A 10,027-nucleotide genomic window follows, 5' to 3' on the forward strand; every position below is an offset into this window, starting at 1 on the left:
GGGGGGGGGTGTTGGCACCGACTTGAGTGTGACTCGTTTTAGACTTCAAGGTTTATCAGGAAGTGTGTAAAATTCGAAGGAGGGAAATTTAATTTGTTTAGGCTGTGGAGTCCCGCACTGAGTTTAATGATTTAAACCACCTGTGGGTATTAATCAGAGACACACAGCAGGTCTAGGGGTGCTCAGAAAAGCTGTTCCAGAGCACAAAAGTGAAAAATCAGAGGATTAAAAGACAAAATAATCCTGATAAAATGCTTTTTTAATTGGCTTATTTAATCAGAATTACTGAGTTGGCTGCTTCCGTGTTTGTCTAGCTGGTTCCTCTGTGATTTTGTTCCATCTGTCTGTGATGACAGAGCTGTAACTTGAAGACGAACCTGCAATAACTTTAATACAATTACTCCAGTCTGTTGAAGATTAACAAAGCAAGTTTCAAAACTTTATTAGAGCTCAGTTACTTAAAGATCCTGTAGAAAGATGTTTTATGTATTAAGAGATCCTTTCCTTTATGTCAAGATCATTTTTTAGTCTATTTTCTATTCCCTTCTCACCGTTTTGATTTGTGTCTAACAGAAAATTCAAGTTACATTTTGTGCAACATGAAGTAAGAGAATCTGAAGAGACACTGATGTGTGCGATGACTCCATCTGCTGATAATGGCTGAGAGAGGTTTCTAAAGGTGGAAAGAGTGATTCAGACTTTCCCAGTTCAATTATTAACCTCCAGTCTCAACTTGTACAACTGTTATGTCAAGACCGCACACAGAAGGGTTAAGAAAGCACTCCATGTTCAGATAGCTAACATTTATCAGTAAGCAAATATTTTATTGACTCCGTTATTGGTTTTGAACAAAATACTGAAAAACATTTTTCACGTGTGAATTTGTAGTTTGTTTTTTGTTCCAGTCACGTGGACAAAAAAACTATTTGGAAACACTGAGTCTGACTACTTAGCTCTTATTTTAATATTAACTAAGGCTCATTTTGACATTCATATTTGGAGAAGATTACATTAATTATACTAAAATCGTCACTGTGACCCTGTGTGATGCTTATTGTACCTGCGTAGCGTTTTGGAGCGGAAGTCCCAGAGGGCCGCGGTGCCATCGCAGGCTCCTGCCAGCAGGAGAGAGGAGTCTGGCGCCAGTGCGCAAACTCTGAGAGGACTGCGGCCTGGGTGCTCGAGCGTAGCCTTCACCTCACCTGTTTCGGCGCTCCACACGATGACAGAGCCGTCTGTGGAGCAGCTGAGCAGGAAGCTGCCGCAGGAGCTGAAGCAGCAGCAGTGGACCCCGTAGCCGTGACCCCTGAGAGGAGAAAAGGGAAGCTCCGAGAAGTCGGCCGTGGTATAAACACGGAGCGTTTTATCACCGGAGGAGGTCGCCAGGAGGGATGGAGAGAAGGCACAGCAGGTGACCTCATCTGTATGATGTCGGAGAGTGCAAATTAAAGACACCATTTTGTGACAGATGTGCTGTTGGCTTGGAAGAGGTTGGCTCACAAGGTGGCGCAAAATACTCAGATATTCCTGCACGAAACCAGCTGATTTCGCCTCTTCTCCCTGCTGTCCTACCCGCTTCGCCCAAAGAGAGCAAAGTCACAAAGCTGTCACCACAACCTGTTGCTCCTTATGGCTCAGCAACTGCTTCTCGACTTCCTCTTTCTACTCGGCTGTAAATCTGTGTCTCTCGCTGTTATCGGTCATGTGATACGGAGTTACACAATGTTTACAGTCAAGTGTTTTCATTTTGTATTATTTTATTGACTATAACCTGAGATTTTATATACATGCATATAAATAACATTTGCATAGAATATGTATGCAGTGAGGCAAGTTAGAATTTTTTTTGAGTACCTCTAATAGTAAAATAAATGAACATGTAAACACTAGTATTTGGATGCATCCAAATCCTTTTACATATAATTTAAGCACTTTTCCTCTGCCCTGTAGTGCCGTTTATCTATTATATGACTGAAAGACTCTATAATTGACTCAAAATAATAATATATATATGATAAGAAAAAAATATATGTTTATATTTTTTAAACATATACACATTTATGTATGTTTACATATCTCCTGTCCTCTGTTGCCACATAAAGGAGTGTAGAGATGTCTTCTTTGTCCTAGACTACAAATAGCACATTGTGGTGCTCAAAGTGGACAGAAAAAAAATCCTACAGTTTCCTTCTGGAAATGACCACATCACCTACATAAATCTGCAAACATTGGAAGGATTTTCTTCCTACCAAGTGACACTTGCCAAACAGTATGACTCTAAAGAGATAGTCCTCCCAAGACACTGGACTCATTCTGGTGACAGCCAGGTAATATAAACTGCAGGTATATAGATAGCCTTCTCAGTGATCGATTGCAGCCTTGTCTTATCTGTTTTTTTGATCAGTGGAGAGGAAGTAAAGCTGAACATATTAAGTTTATTCTCTTTTTTGTGAAAAAGGAGCAGGTCTCAATATGTGTTAAACTTCCACCTACTCCTGTTTGGGTAGAGTTTGTACATAATATGTAACATTTAAGATGATTTCATGTTGTTTCTTACACACTGTACATTGAGTGTAAGCATTTTCACAAAAGACACTTAGATTTTCCTTTGTTTTCTTGATATGAAAGCATCCAGCTATGCATACTATACACAGAGGAAACCAGCTGCAGATGTAACTACCTACAGGTTTAACAGATTTTTGGGGGTTTCTTTTGTGTTTTTAAGCGAGTAATAAGGTCATGACTTCAGACTGCATTATATAAAATGACATCACTGCACTGTAAACATTGTCCACCTCATCACATGACTGTTAACAACAGCGAGCGATACAGAGATTTATAACTATGTAGAATGGGGTCACTTATGTAACAAGTTTTGCTGGTTTAATAACAATGGGGAAATATTTAGCCATTTTAACACCAAAAATATCGACGGACTTTCATATTTGTAACAAAAATTACAACAAATATCTTGTCATTAACACATTTCATTGTAACTTTGGACATCAGGTATTAGGCTCAATGACTCTACAGCACTAAATCTGGCTTATCTACCCCATCCACCTGTAATCATTTTTTTAAAATTTAAATTATAACTATATTTTTTTCCTCCCATTCTCTATAATATAAATATACAGCTGAGGTCATAAATTACCCCACAGTCACTTGAACATAAAGTTCCAGGTACATATAGAAAAGAACACTCTTTATTTGCCTGTACCTCTTGTTTCCTGCTCTGTCAAAGATATGATAATCCTCAATTCATATTTATCTGCCTCTGTGACATTCAATGTGGCTCCACAGTCTTCTGTGTGTTCTTTCAATCAGGAAAGCGGTCAATACCCTCACAGCAGGAAGCAACAGAGCTGAACAGCTGGAGGAGGGAAGGAAAGCAGCGAGGGAAAATGAAGTATTAAGCCATCTGTGATAGGAGAGCTCATCAGTGAGGAGGATGCCAGCAGCAACAGCGCGCCAAACAAACGTACCAAGGAGGTCAAAAAGAGGAAAGGAGACGACAGCCTACCCAGCTCCCAGACAAAGTTTGACAGCCCCATCTACTGTGCAAAAAAAGCCAAAACCCACAAAGATGACAAAAAATGTGCGGGCAATATGCCGGTACAGACGTGTGTGTATTTAGTGCATGCATATGAATTTTTATTATAGCTTTAGCAAACTGATGAAAATAAACAATTAAAATATGAGATATTAATAAAAGAAAAATATTAACAGCAGCAGCAGTGAGGGCTTAGTGTTGCTATTTTGAAAAACCGGTTTATTTAATCCATCCACACCAGTGTTCAAAAATAATATTCCTACAAAAGTCACTACTCATTACACAATTTTCATAATAAAATGCAGTTAATTCAAGTCTTCTGACTTCAGCTGTCTTGAGATGCCTCCAGCAGTCCGTGACACTGACTCCCCGATGGATTAAAGCTCCAATGCAGGTTTCACGTCAGTCCACGGGATGTCTGACAAGGCTCTGTTTGAAGGAAACGCTTTGAGATGAAACACTATGCACCACATTTAAGAGGAGGAAAGCTCCTATTACAGCTCCTGCAAATGTTTCCTACGATATACTGTGCAGGACACATACAGTACACACACCGCATATAGAAAAAGAAAAACATCCTCCTCAGAGTCAGGCACTACAATTCTGAGGAGTGCTTTGAGTGGATATTCAGATTAAGTGCTACGACCATCCTTATGCAATGATATCATCTTCATCAAGATCGTGCAGTAAACATACACTTAACATGTAATAACTATGACTTGAGTGAAAGAATTAGCACTTAATGTGTCAGTGATCCCTCTTTGCATTACTCAGTGAACTTGTGAATGCATTTAGACAGAGGAACTGTTGGTACGGTTAGTAATGCTTTTCTCATTTATTCAACAGTTGTTACATTGTAAGTCCCGTGCCTCTGCTTTGAAAAGAATGCAATGTAAAGTAGTTGAGAAAATAAATACACATACAGCACACACAGAGATATAACTTAGTACCGATGATAAAAAAGTAAAGTCCCTGCTCAATATTGTATTTCGCACAAACAACATTGAGCCGAACAGTCAGTGTGTTTCAATAAACAAAACAGTATTGCACTTGAAGATACAAATCCATTAAGTGTTTTGCCTACACTTGCAGACAGACCACAGTCCTGTCCTTCAAACTGCACATTGATTTATTATAACCGTGTAGTCACTTGGGGTCACAGGTCGAGAAGGCCTCCGACACCCATGAGAAAGTTGGACATGTCCACTTTGGAATGTGTTCACTGCAAGAATTCAGTCCATCGCTTGTCGAAGAATCTCCTCATCCTGTGGCCGGCTCGTCCGATTTCAGAGTCATCTTCGTTAAATCTCTCACAGTTATCGAAAACCAGGTTCACGTCGATGATGAATGTCTCCAAGTTTAAATACCTGTAATGATTAGAAATGGGTTTAATTTCAACTCATGAGCACTGTCCGAGTCATAAAATGTAAAATTAGGAATAAGATATGTTATGAAAACATCCTAAAAACGACAACAACACATACTGGTTACTGGTTAGCTTCTCCTTGATGGTGGAGAAGTCCATCGGTTTCTTGATGACTTTTCTGTATCCAGGAACAGCTCTGTGGTTGACTGGGGTGAGAAAAGGCCAGGCATCCTGATGGGCCTCCAGCTCAGCCAGCAGCACTCTGCAGGGAACAAAGAGCAGACACAGCTGAGCTTTTTGCATTGCAAATATATGACTTTTCACTACAACGGTCTGATTTGTTTACCGTTTAGTGATTTAAAATGTGAATTCTATTATAAAAATGTGTCACAGGAGCCTAATAATTTTAAACAATGACATAAGCTATATTATCAAGCTTCTAGGATCTAATTGCACAGTAAGTATATGCATGTGCGTACCGGCATATTCCCAGCTCATCTTTGTGCGTTTTGGCTTTTTTTGCACAGTAGATGGGGCTGTCAAACTTGGCCTGGGAGCTGGGTGGGCTGTTGTCTGCTTTCCTCTTTTTGACCTCCTTGGTACCTTTCTTTGGCACATTGTTGCTTCTGGCATCCTCCTCACTGATGAGCTCTCCATCCACAGATGGCTTAATGCTTCGTTTTCCCTCGACGCTTTCCTTCCCTCCTCCAGCTGTTCGGCTCTGCTGCTTCCTACTATGAGGGTATTGACCGCTCTCCTGTATGAAAGAACACGCAGAGGACTGTGGAGCCACATTAAACATCACACAGGTAGATAGATATGAACAGAGCTGAAAAATGAATAGCAAAAAACCCAGAACAACAACACACACACACAAAAAAGAATATTGGCTCTATGATCAATCCCTCAGGGGACGCTGATGTACCTTTGACTCACAAGCTGGACAAAACCAGTCCCCATCAGGCACTGTATTGATCTTGGGTTTATGGCAGTAAGTGTGGCAGCCTCTATCACAGCCATCACAGAGTAAGAGCAGCTCTTCATTATCTCCTTTTTGACAGAACTGGCAGTGCTGGAAACAACAGCAACAAACGGTGCAGGAAAATGAGCATCCCTCTTTAAAAATTGTAATAGATTACCCCAACTGGTTTAATTAAAGCTAAAACAGATTAGTGAGATACTGAAAAAGATGATAAAAAATAGTGATTTATTGTGAATGAGATATACAGTATAACTGCTACCAAATCTTTCCTGCATTTAAACCTTCTCCAGAGCTTTAACCAGCTATCTGTGCCATCCTGCGTTGGTATCCTTGACTGTTTTTAAGAAGGCTTGTATATTTTAAATTAGTTTTCATGAAACTGAATGAGAAGCTATGCAGCTTATAAGACTGCATGGTGACTCTTATTATATGCGATCAAATAAGGTAAACAAATCTGTGATGAAGAGAGAGAGAAACGTGCAGTGAAAGCAGGTGACACTAACCACTTTCATGATGGCTCGTTCCCAGGCAATGGATTTCTGCAGCTGCTGAATGCAGAGTGACAGCTGAGCTGAGCTGCGGACTTGACTGAGGGATTTGCGCCACAGTCTCATCCCAGGAGCCACCTCCTCCTCACTGCTTAAAAGGTCACGGAAAGTAAGACCACTTGTAAAATTAACTGAGAAACATGAGAACAAGTCAATTGTACAAAAAAAAAAAAAATTGGCAAGTTCTTCTTTCTGGTGTCCTGAATCTTGCATTGTTATCTTCTACTTCTACTGTGTCTGACAGGTGGAATTTTAAGATCTCGTAAAGTACCTTCGCTCAATGTTCCTCTCAAGTTCTGCCAGCCTGGTGACCGCTATGTCAAGGGGATTGTTGGGCCGCCGCACCATAGAGCCAGGAACATCTTCTTGACTGGCGTCTCTCTCTCTTTTGTTTTCCTGAGCCAGGGAAGAGAAGGGCTTGTGCTCATGATAGACCAGATCCTTACTGTCAGACTGGGGCTCAGGGTGCATCCAACCCTGACAGAGATATCAGGGAAATATGGCCATCACAACACCTTATTTTAATCACACAGGTATATATATTAAAGAAAATTTGGCCTTTCCGAGGAAATAATTAGAATAAACACTGAGGTTTTCTAAACAGCTGAAATGCTCGTCACTACCTTGACCTGCAGGCTGGCGGAGATGACTTTCCTCTCCAGAGCTTCAACCTGTCGCAGCAGGCGAATGTCCACCTCCATGGCCTTCTCCTCAACACACCAGCTCTCCACTGCCTCCTTGCTTACCTCCTGCTTTTCCATCCCTGTCACACCAATAGCTGCCACCAAATATGTATGAAAACATTAAAGCAAACTGCTTTCTAAGGAACGCTTTTAAAAAAGAAATTCCATAGCCAAATGTGTCACATCACATTAAAAACTCAAATAACAATACTTTTAAAAATCATGAAATGCTGAATGTCTGCTGACTCTCAAAGGAAATGTGAACCCACCATCTTTGCTGTTCTCACAGAGCTTGGTCATATGCTCCATATGCTTTTGGATCTGTTTCTGCAAGGCCTTCTCTCTGATGCCCCGGCAATGGAGGGTCTTGACCAGACTGTGCAGGTTCTCCATGTCAGACACACTCCACCAGCCATGCAGCATTTCTGGAAACACACACAAATTGGAGAAGTGACTGTGCTTTTCAATTTTAGCAACATTTGTTTGTTCGACTGACAATCGCCACGGCATATTCTGTTGCTGTCTGGGCAATAGATATGTTCAGTCCAGCATATCTGATTTGTGCATACTGGCAGCGTGCCGTTCTTACCCTCTGGGATGGGCCGAGGATAAGGGTAGTCTTGGGTTTTGGCCCCCTCTATGGCAGCATATGAGGCACAAGTGGACTTGTCACTTGGGGACTCTGAGGTCTCGCACTTGTTGATAGAGTTATTTTCCAGAAAAGAGGCCTCATTTCCATGACCCTCTGCATGCTGTGAAGCTAGATCCACCATAGGGGGTAGAGGTGTGCCAGAGAAGGGCAGGCTGGGACTTGCCACTGAGCTAGACATGTCATGCTGTGTCAGTCTGCCTTCACGAATGCCAGACTTTACTTGCTGAGAATAAAAATGCATACACTCAGAATTATGATCAGATTACAGTTTTATTCCAATGCCACATGCATGGTCCAACAAAGGAAAAATTGTGATGTAATATGGACTAATTCTTGCAACACTTATCAGCGCTCTAAAAACTCATGAACTGATCCTTCTATCTGAGATGGAGATGCATTATTGTTATCCACCAACCTGAAAGATAGGCAATTCTGTGTTACTGATCCCAGGAGTAGTGTTGTAGCTATCTGTAGCTGAGGGATTAGTGGAGAGGAAAGAGGGGGATTTGGTTCTGATGGGTTGTGGAGAAGAGGAGGAAACTGGTGGACTGGAACCAGAGGTCACTGAGGACTCGTCGCAGGGAGAGCGAGGAAATAGGCTAAACCACTGGCTGCTTTTTTCAGTCAGTGTCTTGGACAGCTGATCATAATGAAGGCTGGACTGAGGACTCTGGGTCACCCAGTGAATGCTTTTCAGCTGAGTAGCACTGAGCAGAAATGGCACCGCAGTGTCCAATTTATCCATCAGACCCTGCTGAGTAGGGACTATCTGTGAGGCAGGATACGAAGGATAAGAAGCCGTGGTGGGGACTTTAAAAGAATGACTGTTCTGTGTATTGATGTCTGAATCTTGACCCATTTTGCCTACTTCTAGAAGTTTGCTGAGCTTAGATAAAGAGCCAGGTTTTTGGAGGAAGAGATTGTCTTTGTCCTGCTGGCTAGCTGTATCATTGTCTGTGCTCTGTGTGGAGCTGGAGACCACCGGATTTGTCTGTTCCAACTGCTCCCCTTTTACTCTGATCACCTCAGTAGCCCACTGTCTTCTTCTCTCCTCCTCCTCCACTTCACAGCCTAAGTAACATAAAATGAAAACAATGTCAAAAACAAAAAAGAAATCAGTAAACACACTAAACAACGACCAAAGGAGACATCGGTTTTGTTTTGCACCTTCACTGCTCTCAGTGCCTTCAACAAAAATGCCACTGCACTGTGGAAGGACCCAGTAGCGCCGCTTGTATCTGTCCTGGCCAATCATCACAGAGCGCAGTAAGTGGGAGGAGTCAAACAGCTTCTGTCTAATCTGACTCTGTTGCTAGAGAGACACAAAGTTCAGGAAGTTATTAACCCACTCACACAGAACCTGGGAGTGGTAACAGAGAGAAAAAACATTATGAAGGCCACCTTTTACTACACTAAGCACACAAAATTCCAATTGCATGTGTGAATTTCAACAGGACTCTTCTAATTTGTAACCACAAACCAAGTGTACAGGGAGACCCATGTTCCTATAGGAAACTGAAGGCTAATTTATGAAAATTGTTTTGTTGCTCAGTACTTATCTTACTAACAGAGTTTTGCTTATGTTCCTTATGAGTCATTGCTGTGTTAAGTTTGAATCACTGAACATGTTTGCAGTTCAGTGGTCGATGCTGTGCACTTCATGCTGGTTTGTTATAATAGATCCTCATATTACATTTTATTTCTGGCAAACAAATCAGTCAAAATATGAGAATAAAATGCATCATGTGACTGTTAAGTACTCAAAATAATAATCTGTAAATTGTAACCAATTATTTCCTGCGTTCACCTAGTAGCATTTCAACCATTCAGTGTAGTTAAATGCTACCTTGATGTGTGCACATCTTTTTATTATTATTTTTCTACCACTCCTGGGTACTTTACATTCATGAGTAATTCTTGAGATTGGGGTTTCATTTACCTTGTATGTTTTCTCAATCTGTTTCTCAAGTTCCTCGATGCTGGCAGAGCGTACACTGTCATCCTACATGGAAAAAAAAGTGGACTATTGCCATAATCAGCACTGATTTAGTCAGAGGCTCAAGTTAACAGCATTTTGTTTCCACTGACCTCCTCTTCACATATGTCTGTTTTCTTTCCTCTTTTTCCACCTGCTTCTTCTTCCTCCTCCTCCTCGTCATCTCTTTGGTCTTCACTGTCATCGTCCTCATCTTCCTCTTCTTCACTGTCCCCTTCTTTCCTCTTGGATTTGTTTTGAACACTGG

The 10,027-nt window shown here is 41.3% G+C and overlaps 2 protein-coding genes across 2 annotated transcripts in view; both read right to left on the reverse strand.

Annotated features, from left to right (window-relative positions):
- LOC102203206 (WD repeat, SAM and U-box domain-containing protein 1-like) overlaps positions 1 to 1,949 on the reverse strand; it is a 15,109-nt gene extending 13,160 nt beyond the window's left edge. The window contains exon 1 of the mRNA XM_013908300.1: positions 1,061 to 1,949. Coding sequence (XP_013763754.1) covers positions 1,061 to 1,458 — 398 coding nt within the window. The 5' untranslated portion in view covers positions 1,459 to 1,949. The remainder of the gene's footprint in view (positions 1 to 1,060) is intronic.
- A 2,760-nt stretch (positions 1,950 to 4,709) lies between these two features.
- The window catches only part of LOC102203488 (bromodomain adjacent to zinc finger domain protein 2B-like), a 25,892-nt gene continuing 20,574 nt past the window's right edge, over positions 4,710 to 10,027 (reverse strand). Inside the window, 13 exon segments of the mRNA XM_013908301.1 lie at positions 4,710 to 4,920; positions 5,038 to 5,181; positions 5,399 to 5,676; positions 5,845 to 5,991; positions 6,405 to 6,540; positions 6,721 to 6,926; positions 7,073 to 7,227; positions 7,402 to 7,557; positions 7,722 to 8,007; positions 8,200 to 8,855; positions 8,952 to 9,096; positions 9,724 to 9,786; positions 9,873 to 10,023. Of these exon segments, the coding sequence (XP_013763755.1) occupies positions 4,710 to 4,920; positions 5,038 to 5,181; positions 5,399 to 5,676; positions 5,845 to 5,991; positions 6,405 to 6,540; positions 6,721 to 6,926; positions 7,073 to 7,227; positions 7,402 to 7,557; positions 7,722 to 8,007; positions 8,200 to 8,855; positions 8,952 to 9,096; positions 9,724 to 9,786; positions 9,873 to 10,023 (2,734 nt within the window).

The sequence above is a fragment of the Pundamilia nyererei genome, unplaced genomic scaffold, assembly GCF_000239375.1.
Source record: "Pundamilia nyererei isolate P.nyererei 1_Seehausen unplaced genomic scaffold, PunNye1.0 scaffold00009, whole genome shotgun sequence".
Taxonomy (NCBI): Eukaryota; Metazoa; Chordata; class Actinopteri; order Cichliformes; family Cichlidae; genus Pundamilia; species Pundamilia nyererei.